Genomic DNA, 21,326 nt, shown 5'->3' with positions numbered 1-21,326 from the left:
TTTATACTGCTAGTCCATGTTTCCCCCATTGCTTGGAGAGCCACTCAGACAGTAATTAATTTTACTTTTTGGTAATCCTGCCGGCTCTTGGAGGAAACATGGATTACCTTTTCGAATTTTCTGAATATTTTACTGTATTGTTATGATAAAAAAAAAAAAAAAAAAAAAAAAGGCAAAATAAATGAAATGAAAAATGAAATGAAATATAAATAAGTACTAGGCCTAAATACAATATATAAATAATAAACAATAAATAAAGAAGTAGAAGACAAGTTATGTGTTTAAAAACAATCCTGTTGTATCAGCGTTATTACACACCTATTGTATCGTTGCTATAGGTGTTGCAAACTATATTAGACGTATTGTTTCATTCCATTTCATTCTGGTTTATTACTAAAACAATAACATTTGACATTTCAATACTGCACTGAATTGCGTCAAACTAACAAGCTAAGCTGAAACAAACAAATTATCAAATTAATGACATCACCTCCTGTTTTTGTTATCAAACCTGCAGTTTCCTGGTAAACTACTTTTACTTTTTACTTTTTGCACAAGACCTGATAATATATACTGTATTATCCATTAGGATTTATTATGTAAATCTGAGAATGTAGTCTCCCAAAATACATTCTTTAATTATTGTGGGGAATAACACCATTTTGTTTTTATTTTCTCTCTCTTTTGATTGCAAATGTGACTGCTCTGCCTCTAGGGGCCACTATCTTGGTCGCTGTCCCAGAGCACCCATTCAGGGCAAATGTGTAAGCTGCTCCTTTGTTCACGCCACCTAGGTAGAGTTCTGGGATTAAGCAGGGGCAGTGACGGATGGTTGACCCTTTGAGACTTTGCGTTGTTTACCATAAAATATTGTAATTTCACAATTCTTTGAATTATAAACTTTTTATTAATTAACAATTAAGTGATAAAATAAATAATGATTTGGAATTGTTAAGCGCATAGAATTTTAGACATGCGCTACATAAATATACAATAATAATAATAATAATAATAATAATAATAATAACAATAATAATAATGTTTGATGAAATATGTAGCAACTTTATTGGTGCTACCCTTAGGCCACACTTTGCCCACATTGAAGCCTACTTTTTATTGAACTGAGAGTAATCATGCAGGTCAACACTTTATTGCAAGTAAAATTTGTGCCTGTTTTTTTTATACAATTTTTTTGTAAATATGTTGTTGTTTTGAAAATAATATGAGGTTGAGAAAAAAGCATAGTGAATACCACAGCTATTTTTAAGGGATTATCAACTTTGTTTTCTTTGTCTGATGGCATAGCACACACGGAGCTGACCTTTATAAATATGTACTAGGCCTAAATACAATAAATAAACAATAAATAAAGAAGTAGAAGACAAGTTATATGTTTAAAAACAATCCTTTTGTATCAGCATTATTACACACCTGTTGCATCGTTGAGTACGCACTAATTTTCACACTGATGGATGTCTACAATTGCCATCAGCATGTAGGGTGGAATGACTAACTAGTACGTACATAGTTCAAACTCAGAGACAGAGAACATGGTCACTTGTATATTAGGCACCCAACTATATTAGACGTATTGTTTCATTCCATTTCATTCTGGTTATTATTAAAACAATAACATTTGACATTGCAATACTGCACTGAATTGCATCAAACTAACAAGCTAAGCTGAAATAAACAACATTCACAAAACAAAGCACAACAATGTAATATACATTGTATTATTACAACAATGTAATAATAAATTGTATTATTACTCAAGTGACCGTAGGACCAAAGAGTATTGAAGGTACTTTTTATTCTGTATTCTTTGGTAGGATCAAACTACATTACAACCACAGTAAGTGGAGTTTTACTTTCTTATTATTACAGTTCCTATCATTAACATGCTAACTTTATAGGACGACATATAAGTGGCGATTCTATACTATTTACATACTTTTGCATTTACAGCATGCTGTTAAAGATCCGCTTTTTTGAAGCCAGTGTATTTCCCATCGCTGCTCGGAAATTCTTCACGAATTCTTCGTACTACACAGGCAGGATTAGCCTGTCTTTCTCCTTTTCCTAGACGCCCAAGTACCCAATATGAGAACTGTCTGTATGCTGCTAGACAGAAAGTTTCATTGTCAATGTCTAGGCCTCTCCGAATATCATTGCGAGCAGTAAGTGCAGTCCTTAGTACTGCTTGATTTAAACATACAGATTCAAAATCAGAATGTTCAAGAATACATCTGAGTTTGTCTATCTTCACCCTGTTACTCTTATCAATTTCCTGGCAACACAGGCATTCGTGGGCTGTAGGCATTTTTTCACATCGGTGACATTTGCACCATTCTTTACTGTGTTTTCGCCACTCATTGTCTTGTTCTTTGCCTCCATCTCTTCTAGCCATCCTTGGTTCAAGTTGTAGGTCTAGACCGTAATTCACGTTTTGTTTGAAAGTTTCAAGAATGTTGATTTCACAGTGTCAACCTAGGGAATAGGCCTGCTTTGCAAAGTCGGTGGACTTTTAAAACATTAGTCAAATTAATGACGTCACTGCCTGTTTTCATTGCCAAATCTGCAGTTTCCTGGTATACTACTTTCATCAGTATTTTTTTAGTTAAAAACTACGCTGCATTGCACAAGACCTGATAATATATACTGTATTATCCATTAGGATTTATTATGTAAATCTGAGAATGTAATCTCCAGCCCAAAATACATTCTTTAACTATTGTGGGGAATAACACCATTTTGTTTTTATTTTTCAAGTGGATAATTCAAGTAATGGAGCAGAACAGGATAGGAGTATCAATGAAGAAGGTATACATTCATTTGTTATGATTACAATGACAAAATGTGTGGAACTGCTTGACTCAGCTTTAGTGGTGTGGGACAAACATGGCCTGAACTTGGCTGTGTCAAACACCCCCTCCCCCAATCGGCGGTGATAAGTAAAGCCCTGGTGGGGTTCAGGGTGAGAGATACAGTAATATGGATGCCACTGTAACATTTTAGCCTAAAATGGCTGTGTGTACGAAGCCAAAAAATGCTCAAATAGTTAAGAATTACCTAATTACTTACTTAATCATTGAGCCCCTCCACTCCACCCTCGCCCCAATTTCAAGACTCTTGTATCATCACCATTTATACATGCTCATGATCTGAGAGGAAGGGGTAAGTTCCCTGCTGATGCCACCACTAATATTAAAGATTTTCGTTTTGTTATACTTGTTCCTTTGTTATCTTTTAGAAGAGGAGGATGAGGAGGAGGATGAAGAAGAAATGATGATATCAGAACATGGAGAAGAAAATTTTAACTTCCAGCAATATGTGAATAGGTATTGTATTTTCCTGTCTAATTTTCAATTTGTTGTATTATGTCATTGTCAATTATGTGAGGTTCTTCTGGTTTGTTTAGCAGTTTAAATGTCTGCAAGCACATCCAACAACTACAGCACTCCATAGATGCTACCTCTGCCCTGTACCTGAATATGAACAATATGCAGGCTGTGTAGGATGGGCACTCTGTCCGGAATCCGTAGCTTAGTAAATATACAAGAGAATAATGGAATTGCCTGTAGTATTTTTCAGGCACATCATTTTCTTTAGTGCTGCGCCATACCTCCGGCCTGTGCTTGCATACGAGCGGTGATTCCATTATTTTCTTTTATGCTGGAGGATAAAAAATTCATTTCTTTACCTCGACCTTGTCCTTTGTCCTTTTCTTCCAAAAATTAAATAGTCTCTTTCTTCAATTGTGTACCATTCCTCTAAACTTTATGATAATCTATTAATTTTGCCAACAGACAGACAGCGATGAATACATAACCCCCTTTGGCGGAGGTAATTACAGGTTAGAACTGTAAAATAACACAGTAAGCCCTGCCATGTATGTCTCATTAAATAGAGCCTAAGGAAGGAGGTTGTGTAATGCTTTTATCAACTTTTAACCCAGGTTGTTGGAATTGTAAAGTCAGTAAACATACATATTGTCATGTTGTGGTCTATGTTGACTCGCAAGAGAGGTTAGAACTCGAATTATACTCAGTAGACATTACGCAGTTCCTTGTTATGTTTTATTGTATATCACAACCAATCAAATATAAAAAATGTGCTGAACTCTTTAATGTAAACATAAAACGTTTACTCTCTATCTTTCTATCTCTATCTCTATGGTTTTTCTCTGTCTCCTTCTCTGTGTCCTCTACGTGTCCTCTCTAATCATTTCAGTCTGATATATATATTGGACCAAAGGGGAGGAGCTATATAGATTCCAAGAAGATGGTTAATGACACATCATTGACTCATCAACTACCTGTTTAAGACTCATCAACTACCTGGGTGAATAACCTTAGTTACTTCCTGAAGTTGACCATAAGGTAGGACCTGTTGGTGCCAATGTGGGTTTCCTTGGAATTTATATATGACATCCCCTTTTTCCGAATTTGATGGAACGTAGTGAAATCAAAGAAACTGTTCTAATTATTATGAAATTAAGAAATTAAATATATGATAATTGATATACATACTTATCTAAAAAATCAATCAAAACTTAAACTCTACAATTAAGTGAAGGAATTGTTTTTCTTAAAATTAAGTTGAAACAATTAATACCATATGAGACAAGTAATTTTAAATATACAGTTACACAATGAGATAACACTGCAAATTTCTATTATCTGATCATCTTTTGTAATTGATAATTATATAATAAAGTATAATTGTGTAAACATAATAAATGCATATGAAATGCTAACTGAATATAGATATAATTTTAAAAGTTTACAAATTCACACATCCTTAACTACCTTAACTACCTTAATTACCCTAATTACCGTAACTAAACACTTAACTACTTCTTAATACAATTTATACTACTATACCTACTGGTACCTATATATCACATCAAACTGAACTTTAGTCATACACATCTGTTGTTTAAATGAAATTTCAATCACAATTCCCTTCTCAAGACTTGGTCAAAGTAACTCAAGTTGAAGGTTAAATGACATAAATCATTACAATTCTTCTTACTATACTTACAATATAGTAGTAATAATAATAATACAAAGTTATTCTATTACATCATAATACAAGAAAAACATGCAAAGCTTACAATATAATCATGATGGGGAGCCCTTGGTTAAAGGAAAGTCGCTTTATGTTTATATTCCTAACCATACCCTATGATGAATTGTAAAGTTGTTTTTTTTTAGAGCTTAGCTTTTCTTCTAACAATATGCAATTAAATATTTACTTATAAATCTTCTTTATAAACTTTTTCGGACTACCTGTACATTTAATAATTTTATGTTTTAGGACAGCTTCAACTACTGTCATAGAATCAGGATACAAATCAGGTGTCCACCAATAAGAATAATTAGTTGATAGTCTGATTAAAATTTGTAACCTACCAACATGAAATCGTGCTCGAATTAATTCAATGGTGTTACATGGTACATTTTTCAACAATTTAATGACATCATTTTTCTGGTCTTTTGTTAACTCAGAGGATGATGATGCTATACCATCATTAACTACACACAAACGTATGTGATTATCTAATTCGATTTTATCTGTCGTAACATAAGTCTACATGCACTCATTAACAAAGTTAGTTTCATTTATTTTGTTTCGCTTTTCATCCATAAAACAACATACAATGTTTTCTTTTGGTTTATCATTTTTGTCATCTTTTGACATAACTTCTTTCAACTTTTGTAAGTTAGAAACATCAGCTGATGTGGTTTCATATTGAAGATCTCGTTTTAATAGTTCTTTTGTTCTAAAATTATTTTTACATTACGGATCTATTATCATCTCAGTGTAAAACATGTAAATTAAATATTGTAATCGAACCTGGTCGAACATCCATGCATTCTGAACCTGTTTCTTTTACACACTATTTTAGTTCTAATAATGTCATACGCCAGTACAGTAATCTGTCTCTTATACACATCTTTTTGCTTTTGACACCAAGGAGTCAAATGGATACATTGTACGATATTGAATTGTTTGTGCGTGACTGAAATACTCATCACAAATAGAAAAGATTGCCCATTGTGTTTATTGCCCATGAATCTACTGTAATGGGAACTGGAACGTTTTTGGCATTAGGGCTAGGTGGTATAATTATCATCCGGAAGAAAAAATAAATTCTTTTACATTTTTATCCATCATTACATTTAGAAAAAAATCTTCAATTTGCCAATATAAGGTTTCATTTAAAAAGTAACTAATTAGCAGTAATGAATCTAAAGAGGGTTATGTGAATTCGTGTCATGACCTAATTAGAATTGTTTAATGAACTCTTTTGTGGAGCAATATACATATTTTTAAAAAATTAAATTCATTTATTTTCCAGATGACAAATGCTGTAGGCACAGAAATTATATATATAATAAAATAAATATCAAACACTAGTTTGACGGATTGTTAGAATGCAAAAAAATTTAAAAAAAATATAAAGCGATAATCAAATTTTTTTTCTGATGTAGAACAAAAATAAGTCCTGACAGTTTTTAAAGACTGTAGGCCTCACTAAAGTGACCAATATTTACTATAAAAACAGCGTAGAGGGTTAAACGCGCGCGAAGATCCGCATTTGATGCGCTTTTGGTGATGTTTTTAGCCGGACACTCGCTGCGTCGTACGACGGTCGTACAGTGGAGTTGAATAGCTTGGTGGTTAAGATGCTTGCCTTCCAATCCCAGGGTCCTGGGTTCAATTCCTGCCAGTTGCAGGACTTTTTCTCACGACCAAAACAACTCCACTCCCTAAATCTCATATTGAGATTTAGTTTGTGTAAAGCATCGTGTGTGTATGTCTGTCTTGTGTAAGGGATTGTCACCTACAAGTAGGACAGTGATATTTTCGCTATTGACAATCCTTGGCACAAGTATTGTGTGCCTAAATAAATAAATAAAAATAATAAATAAAATAAATAATAATAAGGTAGGACTGGAATGTACCTGTTGGTACCAATGTGGGTTTCCTTGGAATTTATACATGACATCCCCTTTTTCCGAATTTGATGGAACGTAGTGAAATCAAAGAAACAGTTCTAATTATTATGAAATTAAGAAATTAAATATATGATGTACATACTTATCTAAAAAATCAATCAAAACTTAAACTCTACAATTAAGTGAAGGAATTGTTTTTCTTAACATTAAGTTGAAACAATTAATACAGTATGAGACAAGCAATTTTAAATATACAGTTACACAATGAGATAACACTGCAAATTTCTATTATCTGATCATCTTTCGTAATTGATAATTATATAATAAAGTATAATTGTGTAAACATAATAAATGCATATGAAATGTTAACTGAATATAGATATAATTTTAAAAGTTTACAAATTCATACATCCTTAACTACCTTAATTACCTTAACTAAACACTTAACTACTTCTTAATACAATTTATACTACTATACCTACTGGTACCTATAGATCACATCAAACTGAACTTTAGTCATACACATCTGTTGTTTAAATGAAATTTCAATCACAATTTCCTTCTCAAGACTTGGGTCAAAGTAACTCAAGTTGAAGGTTAAATGACATAAATCATTACAATTCTTAATAATACAAAGTTATTCTATTACTTCATAATACAAGAAAAACATGCAAAGCTTACAATATAATCATGATGGGGAGCCCTTGGTTAAAGGAAAGTCGCTTTAGGTTTATTCCTAACCATCCCCTATGATGAAATGTAAAGTTTTTTTTTTTTAGAGCTTAGCATTTCTTCTAACAATATGCAATCAAATATTTATCTTATAAACTTTTTTGGACTACCTGTACATTTAATAATTTTATGTTTTAGGACAGCTTCAACTACTGTCATAGAATCAGGATACAAATCAGGTGTCCGCCAATAAGAATAATTAGTTGATAGTCTGATTAAAATTTGTAACCTACCAAAATGAAATCGTGCCAACGTGAAATTGGACAAAAAAATGTTGTATGCCTGTATATAATCATGTGATCATGACCATATTTAGGCATGTCACTTTTTTTTTGTCCAAACAAAACCTTATAGCCTGGACAGGGCTTATACCTATAGGCCCATAGGTCAACTGTGGGATAGCCGTGGTACAAAGTTATACATTATTAAGGGTTAAAAATAATAATTTCACTTCTCTTTCAGATTTGCACATTGCAAGGTCATGGAATCGTATGTCCACCTCCTGAAGTCCTTTGACAAAAACACAGTGCACACCAACCACTGCATCATAAAGCTGTTGCATCGGGTGGCTGTCGACCTTCATATGGAGCCTCTCCTCTTTCAGTTGTCTTTGTTCCGCGTGTTCCAGAAGCTGTTGAATGACTCGGTGTCAAAGCTACCAGAATACAAGGTAAGTGGCAGCTTAATGGAACTTGATTAACAGGTTGAAATAATAAAGTTTGAATTATTATGTGAATGAGAACTTCATTCTTACCCACAAGTCATCAGTAGTAAGACATTTTCCTGGCGATGATACTGGTGATCATATTAGAGAGCTTTCGCAAAATGTTATTGGGCAACAAACCTCCAAGAAAAGTGCATATTTTTGTGTATGGCGTCACCCTGTTTAGGCTTAGTTTTAGTTTATCACACATACTCTTAACCCAAGATTCATCTGCTGGATCGAGAGCGATAAACAGAAATCCAGAAATTGAATGTATTTGCTACATTTCAATGTCGTCTGCTTATAATCTATACACCATTTTATTGGGTCTGTTTTGAAACAGCGCCACCATTGTCTACAACAAATATTACAAATAGAGCACTGCGTAGCGGATAGCACCGCTAGGCCTACCAGCAGCAGACCACAGACACAATCTTTTGCTAATTACTGTAGGTAAACATTGAAATGACTTTTGAAGTCTAATCCCCGATTCACACGTACAAAAATCTTACCAAATGTAACAAAATGTAACCAAAAGTAACATTTTACGACACGTGTGAAAGTACCTCCGTGTAATATCCTTGTAAAATCTCGGAATGTCTCGGTAATCTTTACCAGCCTCGCTGAGGCTGGTAAAGCTCCCGAGAGGTAGCATGGATGGATCTGCGCATGCGCAGGGATTTCAACACAACAACAATCTACTGTGTTTCACGGGGTTCTTTGAATTTTTTTTCCTTCTGCAGACTATTCTGATCCACTAGAAAAAGATAGGCCTAGTTTTTCTCAATGATGAATGCATTACCCTTGTTATTGATGTTAATTAGTAATGGTAGAAGAAGAAGATATACATAAAATGAACGTCGGGATGGTGTTAGTACTATTACTAGTATTGTTAAGAGTCCACAGAAACGTTGGAAGCTATGCCTAGTTTAGTAGTAGTAGTAGTTTACAGCAGTTGTTAAGGGCATTGATTGCTTCAAATGTTTACAGTGATGGTCAGTTCAACAGTCCATCTGTGACAGGGGTTCTCAACTAGGCCTAGGCTAGACCTATATCGCAGTAGGGGAAAAATGATTCATTGAATAAACACTAAGTAAATTTTACACGACCTTGGCATTACCTTACAGACGCGTGTGAATGCTTTTTATCTCGGTAGGAATAACTCGGGAGATCGCTCGGTTACAATTTGTTACTTTTTGTTAAATTTAACTTCACGTGTGAATCGGATATTAGACTTGTTTTTAATATCAACATTTTGTTGTCTTTCCGTTTTAAAATTTTGTGCTCTTTAGTGATTTAGTTTTATCATTTAAATAATCCATGATGTTAACTACTGTACGTAGAGTGAAATGCCAGGCCTCTGGAAGTCCCCCAGTGGTAGTTGCCAGTTTCTCGGAAATTTTCATTTCCAGTTTTGTGAAAATGGTGTATACTGTAATCAAGTGATTTAAAATATTACTACTTTGAGCAAATTGTCAATACTCATACTGATTGCTAATTCACTAAAATTCTACCCAAATTTTCACATAATGTAATTTGTGCTGGGCTAGTCTCTAGGTGAAAAGTGGGGGGAACAATCGATATGATGTCCCCCCTTAATTTGAAAAGTTGGGGAACATGTCCCCCCTGTCCCCAACCGATCAATGCCCATGGACACAACAGCTGATTTAATGGTACGGTATGACTAGAGACTAGCCCAGCACAAATTACATTATTAGGATTTATGTTAGGATTTATTAAACGGTTGTTGGTTTCAATGATGCTACAATATTACTTTTTAATGCATTTTGCCATCTTATTATTGAATATAGTGCCCCTGTGTGGGATCCATACAAAAAACAGCATCAGATAGCTATTAATAAGCCTTTAAGACGTATCACTAAGTTATGTATTGAAGGTGACTTTGCTAACAGGCTTAAAACCCTTAATATACCCGATATGGTTCAAAGAATGAAATTTCATTGCATAATTTTTGTTATAAAATGTTTGCATAGTCTAAACGATCTTGATGTATTAGATTACCTTGTCATAAATGACCGATATCCTGAAACACTCACCTTTAAATGTTGTTTATGCTAGAACTAATGCTTATAAATATTTCCTGTTTTTGAACTTTCTGCAAATTTGGGATCATATTCCTCGTGATGTTCGTAATAAAGCCTTGTTCCACTTCGAAGGATTTAGAAGGGAGCTCAAAAAAGTGATCAATTATATTGAATTTTAATACTTTTTTAAGTACTCTTAGTTGGGAAAGCCATGGGCGTCGATCGGTTGGGGACAGGGGGGACATGTTCCTCAACTTTTCAAATTAAGGGGGGACATCATATCGATTGTTCCCCCCACTTTTCACCTATCTTCTATAATTAAAACCCCACTTTTAAAAGCGAATGTAAAGAATAACAATCACGCATGACTCATGAATTTTGTCTGTTCAGTTTTCCAAGTGCAGTACGTATTTTGGGGACCAAAGCCGAGTAAAAATGCAATTGTGTATACATTTCATAACCAATATCTCAGAAACCACTAGATCGATTTTATGGGTACTGAACGTTGTTAAAATTGGAAGCGTGTTGCTTATTAGGCCAATATTTTTACAAACTCAAAAGTGCACAATTTCTACTGTAAACGATTTATTCCTTTTGTATACCTGTACGTATAGTGTTTAATATTATGTACATACGTAGGATTACTGTGTTTCCTAATTTCAAAAAAAATATAGTTAGTCAATTGAATTTTATATAGCAATTATTGAATAATAATTTTACAGCCTTTGACACGTCCATCTATTTTGATTAGTGATACCAAAATTTTACTTCAGTGTTATGTTGACGCAATCTCGCAATGACTTCATAATAATCAGTGGCGGAATAAAGTGGGGCCGAGCTGACCCTAAATTTTTTTTTTAAATGGAAAATTATAATTAGAATTTAGGTCTGAGAGTGCCATTTCCGGCAATCTAGAGGTGTCATAATCATAAATTTTCTTTACTCAGCCCCAACCATGGTGGGGCTGAGGTGATCCTCTCCCAAATTGTGCAAGTCCCTACCTTTTCTCCCTTTATTTTGCTTTCCTCCTGGAGCTGCAACTGATAATGATAAATTAAGTAAATCACATTTATGTTTGTGAAATCAAAATGCTAACTAATGGTTTTTTTTATTTTTTTATTTTATTTTATTCAATTTCCAGGTGAAAAAACACAAAAATATACATAAAACAACAGTACAATCAGCACCTGAGGGTAGCCATAAGTGGGATCAATTCAAAGAATTACACTGTCAAGTGGCTTTCCCAACTAAGAGTACTTAAAAAAGTATTTAAAAAAGTATTAAAATTCAATATAATTGATCACTTTTTTGAGCTCCCTTCTAAATCCTTCAAAGTGGAACAAGGCTTTATTACGAACATCATGAGGAATATGATCCCAAATTCGCGGGAAGTTCACAAACAGGAAATATTTATAAGCATTAGTTCTAGCATAAACAACATTTAAAGGTGAGTGTTTCAGGATATCGGTCATTTATGACAAGGTAATCTAATACATCAAGATCGTTTAGACTATGCAAACATTTTACAACAAAAATTATGCAATGAAATTTCATTCTTTGAACCATATCGGGTATATTAAGGGTTTTTAAGCCTGTTAGCAAAGTCACCTTCAATACATAACTTAGTGATACATCTTAAAGGCTTATTAATAGCTATTTGATGCTGTTTTTTGTATGGATCCCACACAGGGGCACCATATTCAATAATAGGACGGCAAAATGCATTAAAAAGTTTAAGTACTGTAATATTGTAGCATCACTGAAACCAACAAACCGTTTAATAAATCCTAACATTTTCAGAGACTTCAAGGATACACTGTTAACATGGGTAGACCATGTTGAGTAATTTGAAAAACTAATACCAAGATATTTATATGAATTAACAACTTTAAGAGAAATGGAATCAACAGTAAAAGTAAAATGAGGTACAAAATTTCATTTCCTAGTTATATACATACGTCATGAAACGCTTTTCAATAGTAAAAAATACTAATTATTAGTATTTTAACTGAATTTGAGGCGTTTGAAAAGGTTATAATTAACACAAATTCGACACACATTTCTGCTCGCTGCTCGCTATGCACTGCATTTACTGATTTTGTAGGAAAACATTCGTTATGTGCGCTCCCTATCTCCCTAGTCTTGTTTGAGCGTAAATTAGACGGTATTATTTCCACTCACAATGGTGTAGTAATAATAAAAATAATAATATTATTTTTATTATTACTACACCATTGTGAGTAATAATAAAAATAATAATATTCTTACACAAAAGTGAAATTCAAAATGAGGAGAAAAGCAAAAACTAATCAGTAGATACAGTATAATAAATCATTATTTTTATGAATGTTTTTGCACGAAATATATAAGCGGGCATAATTATGACTAAAAGGATAATTTTAAAAACTTTTATAATGAGTATATCAGTGGCAGATTCAAGGGGCCCAGTTGTCCCACCATCCCTAAGTTTTTTTTTTTCGAATTTTAAAAGTGGAGAAAAATGAAAATTATATTCAAATTAAGTCTGAGAGTGCCATTTCCGACCAACTAGAGGTGCCATAATCATAAATTTTCTTACCTCAGCTCCAAACCATGGTGGGGCTGAGGTGGTCTACACTCTCCATCTGCAAAAGTCCCTCTCTGGGCTCAGCTCTGTTTCAAATTACTGGATCCGCCACTGGATATTTTGAAAATTTCATATGGAAATAAATGTTAATTGCATTGCTTAAAATCAATTAAAAGGCTATAGGCGCGAGAGCTTTCGGGTGCTTCACCCCCTGGTCCCAGACCAAGGCTTGGGCCTACGACCCAAGGCTTTGTTTTTCATTTTGTTCCCCCCCACTTTTAACCATGGATCGACGCCCTTGGTTGTGTCACCATGGCCCCAGCGCATGCCACGACCATAGCAACAGACTGAGCTGCACCATGAATTTGGTTCTTGGGGATGCTAAAACAGGACAGCAAAACCTCACTATTTTTTTTTTTTTTTTTTTTGACTTTAGGAAATAGTTAAATTTGCAAAGTTCATCATGAGAAAATTCTTTGAATGTTTGGAGACAAACAAAAAATTGTTTGTAGAAATCCTTTTCTGGAAGGATGTCAAAGAGGCATATGAGCTTACGGAAGGCTATGGAAGTCTAGCCGCAGAAAATAGCAACAGACAGAAGACAAGTGAATGGAAGGAGGAAGAGGAGGAAGAGCTGAGAATGCTGTATGACCAGTACAAAGATGAAGATGACCCAGGTAAGTGTAGTATGAGACCATAAAAAATAGTTTTGTTACCAGATTTTGGGCCTGGCTGTGGCAACACAGATTTTTTTCTTTCCTCTTAATATAAAATTACCTGCAAGAAAGTTTACAATTTTAATTTTGTGTCATTTCAGATCTTGATGCAGTAGATCAAATTATGAAGTACATCATCAATCAGAATCGTACAAGGAGACAGGTATAAATATTATGAATATAATATGAAACACCCATATATAGTCGTAATGTGCCTATATATGGTCCTATATATGGTCATTATGTGATGTCATCATGACCATATTTAGTCATGTCACATGTTTTTGTCAAATGAAATTTGATAGTCTGGATAGGGCTTGAAAGTTGGTCAGCAAAAGTAATGTCTGATGTCATTTTATATTTTTGGGTCAGACTCAAGCACATAGCAATATATCATTTCAGCCATATTCTTTGAAACACTTCATAGGGAGTATTTAAAATGTTAAAGAAAAGTGGTTTTGTTCATGTTATATATTAACTTGTATCATCAAATTGTTTTTCATAAGGCTATTTTGATGTCATATATTACTTATCCTTATAATTTTTTGTTGTCATGTTACCTTTTTTCTTTTAACAAGTATTTCTGTTAATTAATCCAGTTTGTTCTCTTGGGCCATAGAAGAGTGTTCAGTAAGTGAAATATACTTTATTCATTTTAATTCAGATTGTTGCTCAGCTTGTAAAGTTGGATATTATTTCAAGTAGCAAAGATTTAAAGAAGAAGAAAGTGTAAGTTGAGAAAAATATATTATTGATTATGTAAGATACCAATAGCTCTGTGTTTGGATTTACAGTTTTAAAACAGTGGTACTTGTACATGAGGGGCAGTGTGTTGGCTCTACACAAAGTGAATATCCAATTATAATCTTGGGTGAAGAGACACATGTTACATTAATCCTGTAACCGCAACCTTTTATCAGTAGGGTAAAATTAACCACCAGACAGGATTTCGACTTAGCATTTAGCCATAATCCCTCTGATAGTAGCATCGCACCAGTGTCTTCTCAATCAAGCGCATGCCAACAGTGTGAATTTGCGGTTCCTCTCGTACTGAGCAGGAATACTGATATTCCCCTACTGAAGGACTCATGCAGTGACCAGTCTATTGGTGGAAGCATTACCACTACCTCAATGCTTCAAGATAAAGTCTTTAATCTGTAGTCAATGTATTATAACACACCTAAATAGATACTTTTCATGTGACATTACACCATTATATGGTTATTTCCATCATCAGTCATAAAAATTTAGTTGCATCCATGCATTTTTTGTTTCATTCATTGAAAGATTGACTCACATTACATTCATAAACATTAATTATTGTATACCATTCAATTGAATGAAGAATTATCATTTAATTTTTATTTATTTTACAGAGGGCAGCAAACAAAATTGTGGAGGGAGGAACATGAGTTGGAATTACAGGCCCTCTTTGAACAGTTCAAAGAATCTAATGGTATGATTTATTTTTTACTGTCATCATCTTTGTCTATGTTTTCACACGGCAGCTAACGTAAGCTGCCATGCATCTATACAAGAAGATCCGGATACCAAGAATATGATCAAATCACTGGCCAATAAGAAACAGGAAATTGTAAATGTGTACATGTGATTAGTTGATGATAGAAAGGCCCTCAACTTGCTAACCGATAGCGCTTGCTAACCATTAGCGGTATCCGGATACCACAAACAGTTAGCGCTAACCAATCGGACGTTCTCACACAGGTGCTAATGGTTAGCACTTTAAACGGTTAGATCCCAATCTGAATACTAGGGCTCTTGTGAGAACCAGGCTTGAATCATAATCGTCGTTTACCATTATTATTCTTAACACCATCATCATTTATGGTAATGTATTTTAATGTAATGTAGTTTGATATATAGTGCTTTGCACTGAAACGGTCTAAAAGTACTTGACGTGTGAACGAGCTATTGCAGCAACTTGATTCTCCACTAATTGTCTACACTGGGCCTACGGCTTATAGTCCTTATCCGAGTAGACTTGTTCCACCACCAGAACCATAGGCGGGCGTGTCGATATTATGGTTCTAGGTTGTGCACCTGTGCCTTGACCGCTCGACCGCTCGACCATCCAACTGGCGAGATTGATGTCATTCCCAATATATTATCATTATCATCTCAACAAACATTATTATTACTGTAATACCATCACTATTATTATCACCACCAACACTATACCATCATCATCTGGTCGATGTTGCTTAAACATCTCCTTCCAAATTTCTTTTTATTGGTAGGTAGTTTCCACTCATTTAATGCACCATATCTGTTATCAAAAATCAAAATAACAAATTGTTGTTGGCTTTGAATATTAGATGTTGTTGGAAGTATCATGGAGAACATGACTGTGAAACGGTCAAAGAACAAAGTTATTGAGAAATTACTGAGTATGGAACTAGTAAACGAAAGGAAGGAGCTGTACAAGAAAAGACAGAAGAAACCTGGAAACGAAGGTAGAAAAAGTAGGAGGAAAAAATTCAGTGACAATGAGGTTTGCATTAAATTGATTATATAATTATATTATATACCATTTATTACACCCTTTAACATTGTAACAGATTGGTTAGGTTATTTGTTGGTGATTTATACAAATTTATGTATTTTGTGATTTTTTTTTATAGGATGATGTAATTGAGAATGGAACTATAGAATTCCAAGGTAAGTGCTTTCTACTTTTCTGACTTTCATTTAACTTCCTCCTTTTAATCACGGTTATCTACATACTGTATCTACATCTCCTAATATTATAGTCATGTCATCCTTGCCTCCATCTCCTTGCCTCCATCTCCATTTTATAATAGCTTCATTGAATTAAAAAAAAAAAACAACTTCATACTATCAAGATAGGTCCGTATAAATAAGATTGTTCCTATCTCCTTTGTTTCTCCTTCTTACTTATCTTCTTTAACTTCTAACCAAGGTGGTAATTTCTCTCCCCACATCATTCTTGCTACCACTTCATATCTCTTTCCCTGTCTTTATTCTCTTAAAGCTCTGTGAGTTCTTTGTGCAGACAGAACTTGTTGTAGCCTCCTTCCATACAATATATTTGTTTTAACTTTAGCATTTCTTACTGGATTATTGTATTACTTTAATTGTATGGAAATGAAAGTACATTTGATTTGATTTGATTTGATTCCATTCCTCTCCTCTCCCATTTTTTTCTTACCCTTTATCCTTTCCTTCCTTACATGTATTCTTCAAACTCCCATATACTTATTATTTTAATTCTATAATTTGTACTGTTTTGAAATGTAGAAGGTTTGCCATCTGACTTTGAGGAACCAGAAGCTTCAGCAACCTCAAGTTCAGGATCAGATAGTGATGGAGATGTCAGGACTACAGAGACATTACTCATCAAGGTACAAAGAGAAGGTATGTTGTAAACAATAAGTAGCTATGAACTTTGGGGAATTTATATCAATAAATATACAAATATTTCAAAACAGGCACTATTAGGAATAATACAATAATGAATTTGAAAGATAAATATATTAAAGAGATGTTTTTAAACATTTTTCTAATAGGTTTGTCGAATCAAGTGAAATGGATTCAAGAAGTGCTGAGATCAACAGCAGATGATTTGGATGAGGAAGGTAAACTTATGTCTTTCTAGTTTGATCCAAGTTTGGCCTTGATAATAAAAGTCAAAGTCGAAGTAATTAATATTTCATATAATAAATGCTTGCGGTACACCACATACAGTAGATAGTTCTGAAAAGAATAGTTATTGTTGAGTCATTCTCAACAAAAACAAAAGTTCTTTTACCACTCTGCCTGTCAAACACGGAGATCTTCGTGTTTTATAACGCAACGCTTGACCACCAAACACGGAGATCTCCATGTTTCAGTTTTTTTAACGGAATCCGATAGATGAGGTAATTACTGAAATGTAGTAACAATTTGAACACTATATTCAGTCTGGACCGCAAGTATTTCACTATTTGTTTGTTTACATTATCATAGAGCGGTATTGATTTACTTTCAAGGAATCGCGATTATCTCAGCTTCGTTGCACAAAATTGCGTAAATCTGTAAAAGTGAGCTATTTTCATTTTACTGTTAAGGTCACAGATTGTGATTAGAATAAAGTGTTTGGTACCATTGTAAAGCTAAAATGTTTGTAGTTCTTGTAGTATTCACTACATGTCAATCTGATCACATACGCACTCTCAAGGAGCTTTGGGAAAGTGTTAAAACTCTCTAAAAATCTGGCGGTGGCCGATACTATATTTTCCCCGGCAGTCAGAGTGTTAAGAATTATTTATTTGGTGTACCGCAAGCATTTAATATATTATTACATTGCTATGCAAAAATTGAAGCAATTAATATTTATTCATCCAAAATAGAAATTGCGTCACTCATACATGGTCACATTGGGTTGGATCAATTTTTTTGGTGTTAAGCACAGCAAGAATGTCACATGAATGATTAAAAAACCTGTTTCCAGTGTTGTCTGTTATTAAAATACAACTAGACTACAATAATGAGGTGTTACAACAATATCCAATGATCTTAATTCTGTAAAACAGGGAGGCTGATATATTCAACATCATGCTCTAGGACCTTGCTAGTCATAACAGATGCCCTTACATTTAGCTTTACGACAGGGTCCTTCTGGAAATAAGTAGGAACAGTGTACCAGGAGACACTTCCTGAAACTTTCACTTTTTCGTAAAGTGTGTTGAGATATTTTACATGCATATGGTCCATATTGCATACAATACTATGAATGACTTCAAGATTTATTTTTCTGTTAAGAAGAAAATTAATACAACAAACAGTTTATTTTGGAATACTAAGTAAAGTAGTCTATAGAGCATGACATGATTTATTCCATTCGGTAAATTGGTGTGGGATTCAAATATAATTAATAAAATAGTTTGTAATATGAAGGTTCCAATTTAAGTATCTGCCATCTATTTTTGGGTAGATGTTAGAATCTTGATTTTGAGGCATTGTTTCATAGATACTTGTGTGAATTTGTTTTTGTCTTGCATTTTATTCTCAGATGACGACGATGAAGCAGCCATTCCAGTAGTCGCCATTAGTCAGGAGCACCATACTGCCATTGCCAATCGCACATTCCAGAAGTTCCTTAAGAAACTTGGTATCAAGGCCCCTGCCAACCATCAGGTAAATAATTGCTATTTGCATTCCTTTACTAACCTCGATATATTGTTATTAAAAAAAAGTATCTATAAATGACAAACTTGTAAGGTTTAAAAAAATGTTGATAATGATACTGATTAGATCATATCATGGTGATATTGTGATGATAGTTACCACCAGGACTTACTATAATATGTGCTTTAAGTTGAAGTTTTATCTACATTCACAGGACTTGAAATTAACTTTTTTCTTGGTAGCACTGCCAGAATTTTCTGGCACCCCACAAAAAAATTTGGTAGCACAAGTAATTTTTTTAGTAGCACATATTTCCCCATCCTTTTCACATCTGCTAAGATATAAGCGCAGTGCAATATTTTATCCTTTATATTTCCTAACAAACCCCCACCCACCCACACTGTCCCCATGGATTATTATGCAAAAAAGAAGACACAAAAGAAAAAGAGAAGAGATTTTAAAAATTGAAAAAAGAAACAAAAAAAATAATAATACAGTAATAATAAATTAGAAATAAGAAAAGGACGGAAAGAAAAAAAGTAAAATGGTGGAAAGAAAATGACAATGAAAAAACTAAAAGAAAGTTAAGTTATCAAAAATTAAATAAGAAAACAGGATGAAACAATATTAAAAAGAAAATAGATATTAAAGGGATAGTAAAGGAAAAAGGTACAAGGTAAAAAATTCAACCTGGAAGGAAAGGGGAAGTATTTCAAGGAAAGTTTCAATTGTTAGGAAAATTTCTAAGAAAATTACAAATTTCTGTTAATTATTAACAGATATACACAATATAAAAAAGAAAAACATGAGCAGTAATAATGTGCTAGCTAAACTGTCTAGTCAATGGACTGCCAAAATCTGCAGTTACTTAAGTTTATTGATATATTGATTATAAAATTATTAATTATTATTATTGAAGCATAATTATATTTTCTTTACACTTCCTTTAAACTTTTCAGTATTTTTTTTCATTTGTGGAGGAAATTTTGAGAAAATAGGTCCGCTGAATCGCATTAACACTGTGAATGCCTATGCATTGGTTACAAGTAGCCTATATTGGAATAGCCACCGGCCGACTTTACTGCAACATTTGCCGTAAAATTGGCAGTATTTTTAATGCCTGGATGGAATTTTGTCTTTATGAGATAACTGTAAATCAATTTACACATAATAATTTCAACCTATACAGAGTTCCAGAGTTTTCACTAACATTTTTTGAGTGCTGAGATTCCAACTTCCCACTTGTGGCCATTTAGGCATCGTTTTAAGCCCGAAAAATTGGTAACACACAGCCAGCTGGCGACACTTCTTAGGTTATAATGTAGCCTATAGGCCATGGGGTGAAGCTCAAAAGACGTCTAGAAAACGAATTCCGTTCCGATCTTTTCATAATAAAAAATTTAGGCCTACAATAGTTAAGTAATATGTATTGAATCAAATATAAAAAGTTCGACAAAAATATCTTCTGCAATTTTAAGAAAATTACCGTTTTATTACGTTCGTAGGCTACTAGTTGTCGGAAAACACACCGCGATACAGCGGGGTAGAAGCACGTCGCGATCATACCATGAGCTGTCTACTTGCGTCAACTCGCATGAAATCGCGTCATTTCAGGTCAAATCGTGTTAAGTTATGTCGGATTGCGTCAGTACACGTCAATTTGCGTCAACTTACAGCACAATTATTGAGAAATTTCAACGAAAAAACTTATTTTATGATTGTAATTGCAATTCTTTGATATTCTTTTTCAAAACAATAATTGTGTAACAATTTTTTTTAAAAATATATTAGTATTTTGACTCCTGTGGTCTTCTTTTTGACAATGTGTCTGCATCTTCCCTGTATGTGTATTTACTTATAAGTACACACTTTATTCTCACAGTATTTTTTATATTCATATTCCTTTTTTTAAATTATTGTATTTATTTTACTTTCTAATTTTAATAAAGGATGAAATATAGGGAAATTTAAACTTGATGCATTGTTATGATATGCATGGATGTATATTCGTGTTGTATACTCTGGTTGACACATTAAATAGAAATTAAAATTTAATACTGTAATATGAAAAATTCATATTTATTTCTCAAATATCCTGAGAACTTCTCCTCCCTTCCTCTGAACTTGCTTATACAATATATAACTCTATATTTATGTACACATGTTATACATCTTAATAAAAGCTTCTTGCACTCTAGTGGGTCCGTTACTTTTTAAATTTTCTATATCTTACTTAATAAATACAGTGAAGCGTTTTGCAGTCCTTTGTCATTGTGTGATTATGCTAATGATTCTAAAGTTCTCAAGGGTTACGCTGTTACGTTATACTTTTTTTTAAATTTTGTACATCATACATAATGAATAAAAATAGATAATACTTTACGTACTCCTGTGTCATTGTGTGTTTAGTCTCATAGTTCTAAGTTCTTACATTCTCATGAGTTACAC

At 33.5% G+C, this 21,326-nt stretch overlaps 1 protein-coding gene across 1 annotated transcript in view; it reads left to right on the top strand.

The window, feature by feature from the left end:
* The window catches only part of LOC117104060 (protein timeless homolog), a 43,624-nt gene that overhangs the window by 17,792 nt on the left and 4,506 nt on the right, over positions 1–21,326 (top strand). Inside the window, exons 15-26 of the mRNA XM_033244716.1 lie at positions 2,773–2,823; positions 3,254–3,341; positions 8,163–8,370; positions 13,451–13,691; positions 13,832–13,893; positions 14,395–14,459; positions 15,107–15,186; positions 16,067–16,242; positions 16,373–16,409; positions 17,010–17,126; positions 17,279–17,347; positions 18,763–18,887. Of these exons, the coding sequence (XP_033100607.1) occupies positions 2,773–2,823; positions 3,254–3,341; positions 8,163–8,370; positions 13,451–13,691; positions 13,832–13,893; positions 14,395–14,459; positions 15,107–15,186; positions 16,067–16,242; positions 16,373–16,409; positions 17,010–17,126; positions 17,279–17,347; positions 18,763–18,887 (1,319 nt within the window). The remainder of the gene's footprint in view (positions 1–2,772; positions 2,824–3,253; positions 3,342–8,162; positions 8,371–13,450; positions 13,692–13,831; positions 13,894–14,394; positions 14,460–15,106; positions 15,187–16,066; positions 16,243–16,372; positions 16,410–17,009; positions 17,127–17,278; positions 17,348–18,762; positions 18,888–21,326) is intronic.

This window comes from Anneissia japonica, unplaced genomic scaffold (genome assembly GCF_011630105.1).
Source record: "Anneissia japonica isolate Jap-2015-1 unplaced genomic scaffold, ASM1163010v1 scaffold287778_len1315358_cov176, whole genome shotgun sequence".
NCBI classification, from domain to species: Eukaryota; Metazoa; Echinodermata; class Crinoidea; order Comatulida; family Comatulidae; genus Anneissia; species Anneissia japonica.
This window is presented reverse-complemented; position numbering and strand designations above follow the sequence as displayed.